Source organism: Jatropha curcas, chromosome 2 (assembly GCF_041381405.1).
Source record: "Jatropha curcas cultivar XTBG-Jc1 chromosome 2, XTBG_Jcur_1.0, whole genome shotgun sequence".
Lineage (NCBI taxonomy): Eukaryota > Viridiplantae > Streptophyta > Magnoliopsida > Malpighiales > Euphorbiaceae > Jatropha > Jatropha curcas.
This window is the reverse complement of record NC_143152.1, coordinates 23833411-23848553: the sequence shown is the minus strand read 5'-3', so window position 1 is coordinate 23848553 and position 15143 is coordinate 23833411. Positions and strand designations below refer to the sequence as shown.

The following is a 15143-nucleotide window of genomic DNA, read 5'->3' as shown; positions in this document are numbered from 1 at the left end:
TAAAATAAAATTTTCAAAATAGAGACAACTACTAATGTAATATGTTATAATAAAAAATTTAATCCTATCAACAACGTGTTAATTTAGACGGTAAGCGACTTTATCCAAATAAGGATTCGAATACTTACACATTTTACTGAAAGGATAAAAAATTTTTACAATTTAACTTTTCACATCTACTACGACAGCAACAACATATAAACAGAGTAAAAAATATTAGGGGTAATTGCGGTAAAATAAAACTTTCTTTTATCAGTAATAGAAAGAGATTGTTTACGACTGTACGGAGAGAACTTTCTCGGTGACTTTGTCCTTTGCGTTCCGGTAATCTCCTTGTTTGCACTTATCCTATTTTTCTATTTCCCTTTTCCTTTCTTCCCTTTATAGTTTTTTGCCGTCCATGTTTGAATGTAGGGTTTATTTTTGTCTGATGGTTAATTGGGTATCCTATTGATTGATTGATTGCTTGCTTTACATTCGAATTTGAGTTGCAGAATCACTGATATTAGTGTGTGAAAGTTTGAAAATGGAGAAGGGGGGGAAAGGGTTTTCACTGCCCACTAAAGGTCTCAAGTCTTCTCTCAAGTCTACTGCTAAGGGTGGGTTAGAACTCTCTCTCAATTTTCCCCTTTTCTTCTTATAAATTTGCTAGAGGAATTTTCTACTGGGTATAAGAAATAAAATCATAAACCCTATTATTCAATTCAAAGCTACAATCTTTGGTAGGATTTAGGATTTATTGTCATTATTTTTGTTGTTAGGCCTAATGTCATTGTAATTTTATGAAATTTAGTGTTCTTTATTATCCTATTCACTTCTTTAGTTTTATTAATTTGTATTATAAACTTTACCGTTGCATTCACCATTACCTGTTTTTATTCAAAAGTTGTTATTAATTTGTTAGTCCAGATTCCAAGTAGTATGTAAGACCTCAACATGGTGAGTAGATCAACTAGGAACGAACTCCACCTTCCGCAGCAACAATGGAAATTTTACCTTCCAAAGCAACAACGGAAAATTAATGTCATGATGGTCTATAAGATTTCTAACTCTATATGCTTTATGGCTGGAGTTCATGTTATATAAACTTCCTTACGTATAATTTGTATCTAAATATGTAGGGTAGTGACCTAGGACCTTATTATTTATTTTGCGGGTTCAGAAAGTTGAATTGAAAGACATGTGAGTGAAAATTCATTGAAAACTGTAGCTCTAACTAAAATATAATAAAATTTGGGGAGGCAATTGTTAATTTCTTTGGATATCATCATCAGAAAATATAAATTGAAATGTCGAGTTTGAATTAAAAGAGTCAAGATCTTTTTTTTTTTTTTTTTTTTTTTTGGGGGGGGGGGGGGGGATTGTTTGGGGTCTTTTGGCACGAGGTCTCTGTAGAGTGTCTTGTGTCTTGGATATGCTCTAAAAAGGTGAAGTTTAGGCCATACTTGCTCATTAAGCACAATGTTAGCCAAAAGATCTCATTGTCCATGGTATACTTTCCAACTGAAGTGTAACTCAAAATATGATTGTGCAAACTATTAAAGTTTGTTATCTGAGTTGATAAAATGAGAATAATCGATGTAACTGGGAACTGTGCCAATGTTCCTTTTCTCATCATCAAGTCATTGTTGTTGATGTACGACCACGTAAGATTTTCATTAGTTACCAACCGGAATTCTCTTTGGTTCTGATGCCAACAATAATTTCTTGGCTACTTTACTGTCCCATGCAACTTTTGGGTTAGCTAAAATTTCATTAGAATCTTGGAGCTCGATGTTGATTCTAGTTGCCAGTTGTCTTTCCCTCTAATTTCTGTTTAATGTCCTAATGACCATTGATTTTCACTATCTTTGCTGCTTCTAATCTATAGCTTATCAATGAGGAGCTAAACTTTTACTAATTTATAATAGCTGGAATCTTGTCCAATCTTCCATTCTATATCAAAATTCCTATATACATGCTTCATTCTCCTCTATCCCCTGAATTGAATTGAAGTAAGTTTTTGATTTTTGAGCAAGCCTTTCTTTTTTATTTCCTCTGTTAGGCACATTGAAAGGGAAGGATGACAATCCTGCAAAGCTTGGAAGGAAAGTTCAGTTCAATTCTGAAGGTTAATGTATTTCCTCACTTTTTCTCATATCTGTATTCTTCTGTGATTTGTTTGTGGTAACTGCCTTATAATATGCAATTCTTATTTATCATACTATCCCTTGTCCTGTGGTGCTTTTTTCTTAGATATAAGAAAATAACTATTCAGAAAAAATAATGAAAATGACACTATGCATTATAAGGGATCCTGCTACATATGATGCAAAAAACAATTAACAGCAAGATGTTAGGAGCTATAGTTGGGCTATATAAATTATATTTCTGTAGCTTTGTTAAGAGGGCTTTGGCTGTAATTGTGAATGCAAACCCATTAGTATAAATGATGCGTTTCTCTAATTGCTTTCAGATAAAGAATACAAATCAGATACTTCTCTTTTTCCTCTCTGCCTTTACATCTTTCTCTTCCCTTCTCTTCCTTTCTCCTTGTCAGCCTTTCTATCTGTTTCTCACCTTCCAAACACCCTTGTTAGTGATTGCAATTCTGCAAGCCCTAACTACTTGGTATTAAACACAAGTTATAAAATTAATGCCCTCCAATAGAGCTGGATAACATTCAAAAGAGACCCCTGTAAAAGCTCTAGAAGCATAGGCCCATATTGAAACCAAAAGCACCACCTTTGTACCGGAATAAACTAAAGGACATGCTCTGAGTTTTTGCCTCTCCATCGAAAGATTCCATGTAACTCCAAAAAAACCTCTGGTCCAAATAAATACGATGTCTTTTCTACTGCCAAAACTGCTCCATTTTAAATTAACAAACACCTCTAAAGGTTCTAGATGCAAGGACTGCCTTTCTTTTAGCGCCAAAATGGTGATTCTAGATTTCCCAAGCCACCTCACAATGTAGAAAATATGTGAGTCTTACCCTGCTTATAACATATAACATCTCCATCCTTGTTAGGCCATCTTTTGTTCGGGAGCTATCTGTAGGTTTATAAATATAATGGCATATCAGTTTTTTATCAAAATTTGTCGGGAAGTTTGATTCAACAGCTGCTAAAGGTCTAACTTCCTCTAAACCATCTATATTGTTACCTACTTTTTTTATTTTCCTTTTGCTCATTATTTTTCATTACCAATCTTATTTTGCACTACTCTATTTTATGCTTTTATATCACTATTGTTGATTTGTGCAAATTTTACATTCTAGGTAAGCGGGATAAAGGAGACAAGGTTTCAAACGATGGGAAGGCAAAAGAATCACCACTTGAACTGAAAATTGAGCAGGGTACGTAGTAGTCCAGGCTATACGAGTACCTTTGGTCCAACAATTTACTTGCCAATATTATTGCACTGTCAATTTTTTAAGTATTATCAATCTTGTGATGTTTCATGTTGTTTATTGTGTCTTAGTTATAGTTTTTTGGTCTAATAAAAGGGGGAAAATACAAATGTTAAACTAGCAATAACTATTTTTTATACTTATTGCTCTATTGGTTTCTTAATTGTTATCAATCTTGAGATGTTTGATGTTGTGTATCATTTCTTAGTTTTGGGTTTTGAACCTAAAAAAAGGGAGAAAATAAAAATGATATTTAAAGGCCTGCTTGGTTGTCTGTACTGTTTTGGTTTCTGTTGTCCAATTTGTTAAATAAAATTATTTTATTACATATATTTATTTTTATTACTAAAATAAATGCCACAAATGAAAAACAAAAAGATTGATTTTTTTATTTTTTTAAATTTTCATGAACCTGTTTTCCAAGATACAACTTCTTAGAGTTGGACAATGATTACCAGAAACAAGATACAGAATTAATCCAAACTGGCCCTAGGTTTGCCAGTGTTTTTTATCTACTGCAGCGGCATTCCATGTAGACATTATGAACTCAAAGAGGTGTACATTGTGGGTGCACGTGAAAACATGTGGATGAGTGCCTAATTAATAAATTGCATGCGTCACTTTTTCAATTTTTTGTTAATGATGCATGCTGATCCTGCTTATACTTTTTCTTTCAATTAAATCTCCCCTTTTTGCAATGGAAGCAGAGGATGTCAGAACTCACACTCCAATTAGCAAGAAAAACATAGTTTCTGTCTTGAGCTTCTCACCTGTGTTTGTATACTGCTACTTTTATGTTCGTCATCTTGCTTTTTGTGTCACTTTGCTTCGTCATCCTCGGGCAAGTTTCTTCATATTGGTATATCCCCTTTTTCATTCTTTCCGGTTTTAAAATATTGGAAATTTCGTGCATTGAAATGGTATAATTTCCATATAGGAGTACTATGGAGGAGACAACTGACTAGTTAAACACTATGAATATATGTAAAAGTCTAGCTGTCATAACACTGTAGCATTTGTAGTGCTCTTTTGCTTGAGGTTAGGCACGAGTAGGCAACTTTTTTTTTTTTTGTTTAACTTGATCATTTATTTGTTTACATTATCATGAGTGATTAATTATTACAGAGCTATTCACTGATGTTTTGATGTCTTCTGCTGGTGATTTTTATACTATTATAATATTTGCTTATTTGCAGAACTTCCAAAAAATGCCAAATGCATGATGGATTGTGAGGCTGCACAAATTTTACAAGGAATCCAGGAACAGATGGTTCTACTGTCCCGAGATCCCACAATCAAACTTCCTGTGTGAGTAAAAATATTTGAAGGTACTGATGTACTGTCCTCATGTAGAAGTATACTGAATAGTATTACTTTTTCATTTATTTTCAGGTCATTTGACAGGGGCCTGCAATATGCGAAAACTGGTGCTCGTTATACAAGTCCTCAATCTGTTAGGCGTGTTCTTGAGTATCCTTATTTTCTTATTTCCTGAAGCAATTTTGTATACCCGTATGATACTCTTTATATATTATGTTGAATTTGTTTCAAGTGATCCATCTGTTGTTTATTAACTCTAATATCAGGAGCCTCAAAGACCACTGTGTCTCTGATGGGGAGGTATAATTCTTATCCTGGTTTGGTTTTTTCTAAAAATAAAAGAAAAGGAAAAGCAGTTCTTTGATTTCAAATTCATGCCTGCAGATATGTTTGATTGCTAATGTGTGTCCTGAAAATGTTGATGAAGTTTTTGCACTTGTCCGATCCTTGAAGGTATTTTTCAACTAACTTAGTAATTCAGGACACAAGCATATTGCACTAGAAATTCTGGTTTTGTTTTCGTAAGATAGTTCCAAGGAAAACTGAATTATTTTTTTCATAGAGGTAATGGAGGAGGTGAGTAATGAAGCTAGTAATTCCTTCTTGTCATTTATGTTATTTACCGTTAGATGGGATGATGACATTTCTGGTGCCTAAACATTTTGATTTTTTTATTTGAATAATTTTTTTTTCTAACTTTTTTTTTTTGTTTTGTACATGAATAAATAATGGTAAAATAATAATAATAATAATAATAATAATAATTAGTAATATCGATAAACCTAAATAAGTTTAATAAAAATAATAAAATTTGTTAAAAATATTGTAACTAAACAAAAAACCGAGAACCATTTGCCATGTTTGGTTTTCAGTTTTGACTGGCTTAGTTTGGGTTCATTCCAGTTTAGAACTGAATTATGGTCATGCCTACCTGGATAGTTTGTAGCTACTAATATTTCTAGAAAACTCACTTTTTTTTTTTTTTTTCAAAAACTATTTGGAATGTGTCACAATAGACAGTAATTTTTTTTCCCATTTGCGCACTTAATTACATAAAAACAATGTCCAGTCACTCATAGAAGATATCAGGATTTTAGGTGATCAAAATGTCATTGTTCCTTTAGTTGCCATTATTTTGTGATTGTCTTTTGCTTTGCTTTCTTTAAGCTGCTATCTGAGGTTGCAAGGCTCCCTCAGATATTGAAATGTTGTCTTGATTCTGCTTTTTTTAATATATTTAATTTCTCCATTTCCCGACCTTTCATCCAGTCGAAGAAAAACATGCTTAAAGAACCCCTAGAAGATGTTTTAAGTGAGCTAGTTAAGTTGAAACAGCAGGCATGAGTCCCATCTATGACACATACTTGGTAAGTTATTTCATTTTGCTGCTCAAGCTGGGATAGGATGGAGTTACTGCCTTCAGACTTTCATTATAGCAGTACATATTTCTTTGGTGCCATTGAATGAACCTTGGATTCCTTTGTTGGTGGGGAGATGCATATCGGTGCTTTGTGCATGGATGGAGCTTGAGCCAATCATTTGTTCACTGTTTTAAAGGTGGCTGGCATTTTGTATAATCCCTGGACCTTCAAACCTTATGTTCAATAGTTATAATATTGTACTCGCTTAGCTATTGAATGGAAAGAAAGCCTTTCTCTATTTACTCAAGTATTTAAAATGGTAGTAATCATTGATAACTCGTATATGTTCTAGACAGTTAATTACTTCGTATTATAGAATTCAAGCCTTGCAGAATAATTGTACGCCCGAAGGTAGTTGCTTTTACAGGCATTTGCTTTTATTCAAGCCTTGCAGAGTGCAGAGCAATCCTTTTGGCTTGTCAATAGGTGGAAGTTGACCATTTTATAGCCATTTGCTTTTATCACCAAGCCAATAGCTCCATTGTTGTTGGTTTACAAGTGCAGATAGTTTTTCTATTGTCTAGTTAGAAGAAAATATAAGCTTATCTATTTATTGAAGTTGAAATCATTTTTCACTTTTCTTAAATGCTATTGAATTTGCGAGTACTTTTTAATTGTTTTTAAAGTTGTATGATTAGAAATTATGAAATTCACGCTAAAAATAATAATAAATTTGATATTAGTAACATTTCCATCATGATTCTGTGCTCAACAGTATCTCAATCAGCATGCCAAGCAAATACTTAAATAATCCTTTTGCAAACAATTTAATGATCACATATATAACTAAATGAAGACAAAGCCAATCGACCAATGAATATGCTCTTCCTCATAAAGCATGGAAACGAGAAGCAGATTGTTCCCACAATGGCAGTTCAAACCAAAATACCTCATCTCATCTATGCAAAAAAGAGAGGATGTGCAAGTCATTGGAAATCCAATCAGAAGTTAAAATTCTCATCAACTATGGACTTCTGCACAAAAAATTCCATGTTCATCTTTTTTTCCTTTACAGAAGAAAATGAATGAAAAAACTCCATTTCTAATAAAGATTCTTCAACTGGATGTACATATTGTACCTTAGGTGTCATCAACTTGTGAATGAAAGACAAAGCTGGGGAATGTGGTGGTGATGTCTCTGTTCAAAAAACAAGGAATGCATGTCAGCTTTGGACACAGAATACTAAATGAATTGTTGAATCAGTAATGGCTCACTTTAGATATTGAAGAGTCATATTCTTCAAAAGAGAAGGGTGCCGCAAAACAAGGTTTCGCCATTCTTCCTTGTCAATCTTCCCGTCATGCTTAGTATCAGCTTCCTCAAACGTCTAAAATAAACAGTGAAGATTCACAGAGTAAACGCTCAATGTCATCAAAAAGTTTTGACTTCGCATTTGCTATGCTACTAACAGTGAATCGATTCATACAATTAAGAAACATTTTGTAAAGCATAATATGATCAAATGCATTAAGGGTGGAATATTAGAAAAGATTTATGCCCACACAAATAAAAACACTCAAATCAAATAGAATAAGGAAGCACCTTGTCAATGATGCTCTCAATTACATCATCCGTTAGATTCATACCAGATTCAGCAAGTGTAGCCACCACCATTTGCTTCACCTGTGTATCAAAGTTTTAACACATAAAACATAGGAAAGCTAAATTTTACAGAAATTTATGGTGTGGCAATATAGGACATACAAAACAACAGGAGTTCTAATGTAAACTATTGGCCAAATAACTCCTGGTGACCATATCATAACAGAGGAAGAAGTAAATTATTCCATCAAGTTTCTTTTTTGTAGATCTTCCAGCAGAATTAATATAAACATTGCTTTTTGATGCTTCAGAGGCGCAAGAATTTCAGTTGTTCTGCATATACCTTGATCTTATGAGTAATTTTATTGCGGATGGTCAATATATGTCGGGAAAATATAGTCATTGAAGAAAATTCAGAATTATTTATTTGTAAGGCGTAAAAATAAAATGTCAAACATTTTGACCTATCGTTAAAAACGGAGAATGGAGTTTTCATAATATTACTCATCCTCATTTCGAGGTTCTCTGACAAGTATAATAATCTCCTCTCTCCTGGTAAAGTGCCAAGTCCCATGCTATACTTGTTTTACTAGCACATGTAAAAAGGCAGAGAAACTTTAATCCACCAGATATTCATTCCCTAAACTTGAAAATGTAAGTTAACAACATGTTGCATTACTATTAAAATGTGCTATATCTATTACTAGTAACAATCAATTACTTATCAAAATCCATTTATTAAGTTAATGGATTATTGGTGTACTTTTTCTCTCGACAATTTCTTTTTCCTACATTCCCCACATAAACTATGTTACTTCCAAATAACTGCCCAAAAAATGCTTTCTTTTCATATTGATTTATCGAATAGGCATCTTATGAAAGCTGCTCGCTTTCCAGTCAAACTAGTCTCTCTTTTTTTTTTCCCTCTTGGAGTGTCATTTCTATGCATCTAAAAAAGATTTTCCTGCACTTGTTCAGGGGCCAATGAGTAGATCCATAAAACAAAGCAAAGTCTTCTATATTTTTTTAATGTACCATTATCTTTTTCATGATGTTCTGTTGTATGTATTGTCCCCATCATCCTACACATGAAATCATGAAGAATCCTGTACTAGTCTCATTAGAACAGTAAACAGAGATGCATACAAAAGAAATCAAACTGATCTCTGTGACTATGATTACCAATGTACATTGGTGAATTTCTATGAAGTTATTAAACAAATTTCAGTTTTGTTCACTCGGAGAAAACATTACCTCCTGTCTCTCAATGAACCCCTGCTGTTTAAGATCGTACAACTGGAATGAAACTACAAAAAGGGAAAAGTGGAGCATACAAGAAGCATCATTAAGGGCCCTATGAAATCACAACAAAAATAGTAAAATTGTATTATTGTACCACCAGACAATAGTAAAAAATCAAATAAAACTCTCCGTCTGTTGCATTATTAGTCCCACCTCCTCAACAGAAGAGAGACATGGAAGAGGGAAATGGGGAAAGGAAAGAAGAGGAAAGAGATGAGGTGTCTAGGTGATGTGCTGACTTAAGACTATGCTACAAGTCGTATCACCCCGGAGCATTGGGAGAGTGAAGGGAAGTGAGGTGAGTTTGGACACATTATTGATCAATAGAAGTTATAGTTCCTTTTCACTCTACTTAATCCATTTCACAATTAGCAGGCACACTTACATTCAATCTTATCATCAATAGGTGCATTGGGGTGAAAGACAGAGAGAGCACGAGCAAACTCTTCAAAATCTAGGATCCCATTGTGCTTGATATCAAACAAGTCAAAAACCTGTAAAATTGGGTCAATCAGACATAATAGGAAGCTTCTGCCAAGGGATTTTGATAACAAATATTCAGGTCAGAAAAACGTAAGACAGTCAAAGAAGAAAAGGGCATCAAAGGCAGACCAAAAATAAAACAAGCATACTCCAAGGTTTATTATGAAATATACCCTGTCTGCAAATAAACTCTCTTTTTTATTGGTCTTGAATAATGCCAGTTGAAATTCTTCCTGCAACCCATTAGGGAAAGCTTCAATGCAATACCCACAGCTAAAAACTAAAAGTAGCATATTTAGACATTAAGAAAGAGATTTCTGTATTAATCTATTCAATGGTAGAGCTTTGAACTAACCAAGCCATCTCCACCTTCAATATAAAGTTTGAATATACCTCATACTACCAGGACAATGGTCTAAACCATGACTTCTATTACCTTGTTAATCAGCCCGTCATCAATCACTGCACTGCTGATCTTCTTAAACAGCTCATACAATGCTTCTATTTCACTCACACTAACTGCATTTGAAGAAAACAAGCATCTTATCATAAGGCTGGCTTTCAGTTTTAATAAAGACTTTCTGTTCAGCGTTGTAAACAGAGACAAAGAGAATATAGCAATAATTTTTAGGATTGTTGGTCAAATGTATTAAGTTAATTCTTATATAAAAATGGAAATAATAAATCCATGTCATGTTAGACAAATAAGAACATGCAAATTAAGTAATTCTACGATTAAAATCCATAAGGGTCAATAAAGGGAAGTTGGGTTATAATACAAGCCATACAACAACTAAGTCTTGGTCTCAAACTAGTTGAGGTCAACTATATGAATTCTTTGTTCTCATTATCTCTTATGTTAAAAATAATAGCAACTAAAAGCAAAGTATAAAATTGTGAAAGGTTTTGAAATACATTGTGGCAAAATTTTGAAAGAGAAATTTTAAAATCATTTACTATATTAATCAATAAAACAAACCATAAGGTAGACAACAAAAACTAAATAGGATTTGCCATATGAATCTTTGGTCTCCATTCGGCATTGTTCTTAGCTAGATTTAACTGATATCCAAAGACCATAGTCCTTCACTGAAATCCCTCAACATGATTTTAAGTCTATATCTCCTTTTAGCATCCTCCACAACCAAAGTGTCACATTTACAAACTGGGGCATGCGTGGGTCTGCGTAACACATGACCGTACCATTTCAGACGTCCTCTCATTTTATCTCCAACTTTTGCTGCTTGCACCTTTTAGCTAATGTGGTCATTCCTAATCTTGTCCAACCTTGAGTAACCACCCATCCATCTCAGCATTCACATCTCCATAATATTCATCTTATGAACACGATGAAGATTCGGTGCCCAACATTCATGCCCATATAGTATTCTCGGTCTCACCATCGTCCTATAGAACTTATCTTTCACTTTGTTAAATATCTTCCTATCACATAGTAAAAGTCTATAGAGTGATTTCATCCATCCTACTTGAATTCTATGAGTAACATCTTAAATAAAGCAATCAACTTAATGAATTTGACTAACAATCCCAAAATTGTTGCAATAGTTTTAAAAATAATTCCTAGTATGCAGAACTAGAAATTTAAAAAGAGGTCACATACATACTGTTTCCCTTGCAAGAGCTTCAGGATCTTCCAGGCCCCTGGGTGGCTTATACAAATCAGCATCGCAACAATTCACCAGAATAGCACAGAACTGCTTTAATCCGTCTAGGAACTGAACCATGATCTTTTCCAGACGTCAAAACACTCCATACCTAATACAAAGAGAAAGATAATTCCTACGTAGAACATTCCTAAACATTCTTGAATGTGAAAAAGCAATTGGTCATGAAAGAGAAGACTTGAAAGTACACAGTATTTTATACATTTTATATTTCTCTTAATTTTAATTCCAGAATTTCTGAAAATAATGTGCAAGAATTCACACAAGCTAATAAAAGAGAGAGATAGAACGTCGCTTTGACATAGTTGTGAACCAGTATTTACACTTAGCAAAACTCAACAGAATTTTGAGGGAACTACATCTTGATATAACAAAATCAAGTTAGATTTATACCTAAATTAAAAGTTAATTCAGATGTATTTCAAATAATGAACAAATAAATATTGGAAACAAAATGCGTCCAAGATCTCAAATTTTTTATTAATAGGTTTCGGAAAAGTCACTATTTAACTTGAAAGGAAATTAGGAATTAATAATCCCAAAATTTGAATATGCTTCATGTGATTTCTGGAAGTGGACTAACTTAAAAGGCAAGGAAGTATAGGTACTACTATGTAAAAGTTTTCACAAAAATATTGCATTCATTTTTAGAACCAAATAGGAAACTGATGAGAGATAATGTATTAAAAAATTTTTCCATTTTGGCATAAATCTACCTAAAGTTTTCAGCTGCTGTCATAAATTCAACCAGTCAATACAAATTGGCATATCTTCAGATGTAAAAGTTACAAACATTTTTCCATTTCATGCAGGGCAAAATAATAGAATAAAATTTATCTCCAGAATTTAGTTGTACCATGAACACAACGCGTGCAAATATATCACAATGCATGCCAATATAACAGCCTAAGTTACAAACATTTTCTTACATAATACAAGAACTCCTCTAAGGTTAAGGGTGGTTATGGTCTGCCAAGAAGGCTCAAGATTCAGTTTTGAACTTCCATGGGGAGTTTTTAAGGAAATTAAAGACATCTAAAAACCTTGGCACACAAAAACCAATAGAGAGGATAACATGGCACAAAGAACTTTCCAGTGGAGCAGATGATTTGTCTAAATAAACATTGCAGACAAGTTGAGGCCCACATCCCTCTTTTGCATAATAGTTTGACATCCCTTTCTAACATATGACCATTTCAGTCTGCTCGTCGTCCTACCGGGTAGTCAGAAAAATAGAAGGAAAACATATTATGAGAATCTCATAACATAATTCAATACCACTCAAAATCTCATGTTTATTTATTTTCGTTTCTTCTTACCTTTTTGAAACAAACAAGTAAAAATATGCAAATATGAGAATACAGTTCATCATGGCACTGCAATCGACAATTAAGGATATGCCATCCTCCCACCAAATAAATTAAAAGAAAAATTAAATTTGAAACCATAGAAACCAAAATAAAGCACGAATTCAACATTTGCTCTCTAATAGCTCCATTCTTCTCATCTGAAAACAAAGAATAGATGCGATATGGCTCAAGGTCAATCTGCTCATTTCTTGCGTTGTGAATTAAAAGGTAAAGAAACAAAAAAGGCGCTGCTACTTTAACATATAAGACAGTGACACTTTCTTATGTTATTGCCTCTTTTCTCAGCAATAAAACAAGCATATAATCTATAGAAGCAACACATTGTATCAGTTCAATATGTGACAAATGAAATCAATTTGGTGCTTTCTGTTGCAAAGTAAATTTAAAAATAATAAGAAAATGAGAATTATTGGAATCTTAAATTCCATTTAGACACCCATAGTCTGAAGATACACTTATGCACTCTGTATACTGGGCAACCAATAAAGAAAAAGAATATATATAACATGATACACTCTAGTGCTGTTTGTGTACCTGAATACTAGAAAGAGTGTATACCCAAAACTCATAATAGTATTTAAATGGTACTTGCACAATATATTTGGTAACCACTTGTCCAAAAGGAAATTCCTCACAATGTAGGGACAATGGCCCATTGTATGGAAAAAAGAGAAACCATATGCTTATGTTCAATTTATAATACTGAGAAAAATTAGAGCAAAAGTTAACTCACAAATCTTTGAAATCCAATTTTTACATTTATTTATGGAACGAGATAGTAACACCATATATGGATATATTATAATGTTTAATTGGGCCTATATTGCAAACCACAGTATTCTACGTTTACTACCATGTTGAAGAGCTCCAGCTTAAAAAGTTAATATAAAAAATTCATCCTTGATGTAATTCACAAACAAACTTCTGTTTTTTTTCCAAAAGATCTCTACTTAGGGACTTGGTAAAGAATTGGACTTAATTTTATTTAGCAAGACATCAAATTCCAAGAGTACCCTAATTTGATATTAAATTTGCAATTCAATGAGCCATTCCACTAGCACATTGAATTCTTTTGTATGAGCACAGCAACACATAATCAAACTGCAAAAAACACAAACAACCATTGCCATAGTTGTTTTTTTATTTTCTCAATTGTAAAAGAAAATTCTATTATTAAAATATATTTGTTTCTTTCATTGGTGTTTTAGAAGAGACAAACAGGAATGTTTAACCAACCCATTTTCCAATGTACGAACTTTTAGTATAAGATATCAAAAACCAAAGGCCAAGATGATACCAAACTAAGAAACAAGTAATTCTAAGTAACCAAAAACTAATTCATGCATAATCAGAAATCACATGGAAACATACAACCAGGTCCAGAATTTAACTCAAATATCAATTGCAGGCATGAATATATACAAAAACGTCATGAATCTCAACCAGCAATGAAAGGGGAGAATTAAGAACCTACATTGCAGCTAGAAAGTACAGATTGAAGCATTAGAATCGTCAATCCAAAATCTATATCTTTCAGTCTAACATCTCCAATGCCACCATTAAAGCCGATAATTAAGGCACAAACCACTCAGAAGAGCAAATATATTCATAGCCAACAACAGATCAAGTAAAACCCAGAAAAAATATTACATCTTTTTGCACAAAAATAAAACGACTTAAATTCTTCCCATTAAAATTCCAAAGATCATGAATTGTACATGAATTCGAGAAAAAAAAAAGAAAAGAAAAGAACTGTAGACATGGATAAAAAGACAGAAAAGAAAAAGGCTTTACCTTTTAGAATACCCTGAGAAGGGAAAAGAGGAATGGGAGGGATGGTGAGGAGACGTGAGGATTGTTGGACATGTCTCACTGTTTCTTTTCTCTGTCTTTTTCGTTTTTTGTTTTTCTCAATCTAATTTGTGGGATTATATAGAAAGAGACAAGGATTGGTATGAATCAAGGGAACGATTTTGATTGATCATGGAAGATCAAATTTGAAATGGCTTCTTTGGAATCAATATCAAGCTTTTTTATCGATATGAACTTTGTTTTGGTTCAGAGTTCTATATAGGTATCCAAAAATGGAAGGTCGTGGCAGACAGAAGTGGTTGAACACGTGGCTATTTGTTAAGTGTAGCTAGACCACAAGGAGCTCAATAGTCTAGCCACTGCCATTGTAGTGATTTGGAGAAAATTCTCTTATGACACAACCCCCCCCCCCCCCCCAAAACCCAAAAATAAAAAAAAAAATTACTGGAGTCCTCCTTTAAGAATCACTTGTTTTGAGGTGGGATGGCCAGACGTTCGAATCAAATCAGAATCAAATCATATTGTAAATGAATCAAAATTAGATTAAAATTATCCATTTAAAATTTTGAACTAAAATCAGTGGTTCAAAGTTTATTGAAGTTCATGTAAATGTTAAATTTTGAACCTGAAGCAACTTAAGACCGACAGTTTTAGTCCAGTTTCAACCTTATTTTCTATTTTTATTTTTAAAAATTATAATCATTTAATATATTTTATCTATACTATATATAAATATTGAAATAGAGGGAGAATAATGGAATTTTCGATATTATCCTTAATAATTTTAAAATACCCTAAAATAGCTTTAGTCGTAGC

At 33.1% G+C, this 15143-nt stretch overlaps 2 protein-coding genes across 4 annotated transcripts; one reads left to right on the top strand and one right to left on the bottom strand.

The window, feature by feature from the left end:
- The first annotated feature begins 208 nt into the window (after positions 1 to 208).
- LOC105636226 (DNA-directed RNA polymerases IV and V subunit 4) lies at positions 209 to 6370 on the top strand. Of its 2 annotated transcripts, none has more exons than XM_012219441.4 (9): positions 209 to 324; positions 495 to 599; positions 2045 to 2110; positions 3260 to 3337; positions 4588 to 4699; positions 4784 to 4861; positions 4978 to 5011; positions 5096 to 5164; positions 5981 to 6370. In XM_012219441.4, exons 2-9 carry the CDS (start codon positions 527 to 529, stop codon positions 6053 to 6055), a joined length of 585 nt encoding a protein of 194 aa, XP_012074831.1. In that variant the 5' UTR covers positions 209 to 324; positions 495 to 526; the 3' UTR covers positions 6056 to 6370. The 2 variants fall into 2 exon arrangements, with proteins under 2 accessions (XP_012074831.1, XP_020535871.1); XM_020680212.3 differs by lacking the exon at positions 209 to 324 and having other exon boundaries at positions 343 to 599; positions 5981 to 6078; positions 6206 to 6370.
- Positions 6371 to 6781: 411 nt separating this feature from the next.
- Positions 6782 to 14688, bottom strand: LOC105636225 (calcineurin B-like protein 3). Of its 2 annotated transcripts, none has more exons than XM_020680208.3 (10): positions 14310 to 14688; positions 11082 to 11236; positions 9897 to 9979; positions 9634 to 9693; positions 9363 to 9471; positions 8930 to 8982; positions 7676 to 7756; positions 7348 to 7460; positions 7212 to 7270; positions 6782 to 7106 (listed from the first exon to the last, which is right to left on the bottom strand). In XM_020680208.3, the coding sequence occupies exons 2-9, from the start codon at positions 11203 to 11205 to the stop codon at positions 7213 to 7215; spliced, it is 681 nt and encodes a 226-aa protein (XP_020535867.1). In that variant the 5' UTR covers positions 11206 to 11236; positions 14310 to 14688; the 3' UTR covers positions 6782 to 7106; position 7212. The 2 variants fall into 2 exon arrangements, with proteins under 2 accessions (XP_020535867.1, XP_012074829.1); XM_012219439.4 differs by having other exon boundaries at positions 6782 to 7031.
- Between the last annotated feature and the right edge of the window lie 455 nt (positions 14689 to 15143).

Bases quoted from the DNA above. Each gene is read 5' to 3' on its own strand.
- LOC105636226 (XM_012219441.4), top strand. From the start codon at position 527: ATGGAGAAGGGGGGGAAAGGGTTTTCACTGCCCACTAAAGGTCTCAAG. The intron at 3,338-4,587 runs GTACGTAGTAGT...GCTTATTTGCAG, and splicing joins TGAACTGAAAATTGAGCAGG to AACTTCCAAAAAATGCCAAA. The intron at 5,165-5,980 runs GTATTTTTCAAC...CCTTTCATCCAG, and splicing joins CACTTGTCCGATCCTTGAAG to TCGAAGAAAAACATGCTTAA.
- LOC105636225 (XM_020680208.3), bottom strand. From the start codon at position 11,205: ATGGTTCAGTTCCTAGACGGATTAAAGCAGTTCTGTGCTATTCTGGTG. The intron at 9,472-9,633 runs GTATATTTCATA...CCAATTTTACAG, and splicing joins AGAGTTTATTTGCAGACAGG to GTTTTTGACTTGTTTGATAT. The intron at 7,757-8,929 runs GTAATGTTTTCT...TTTGATACACAG, and splicing joins GGTTCATTGAGAGACAGGAG to GTGAAGCAAATGGTGGTGGC.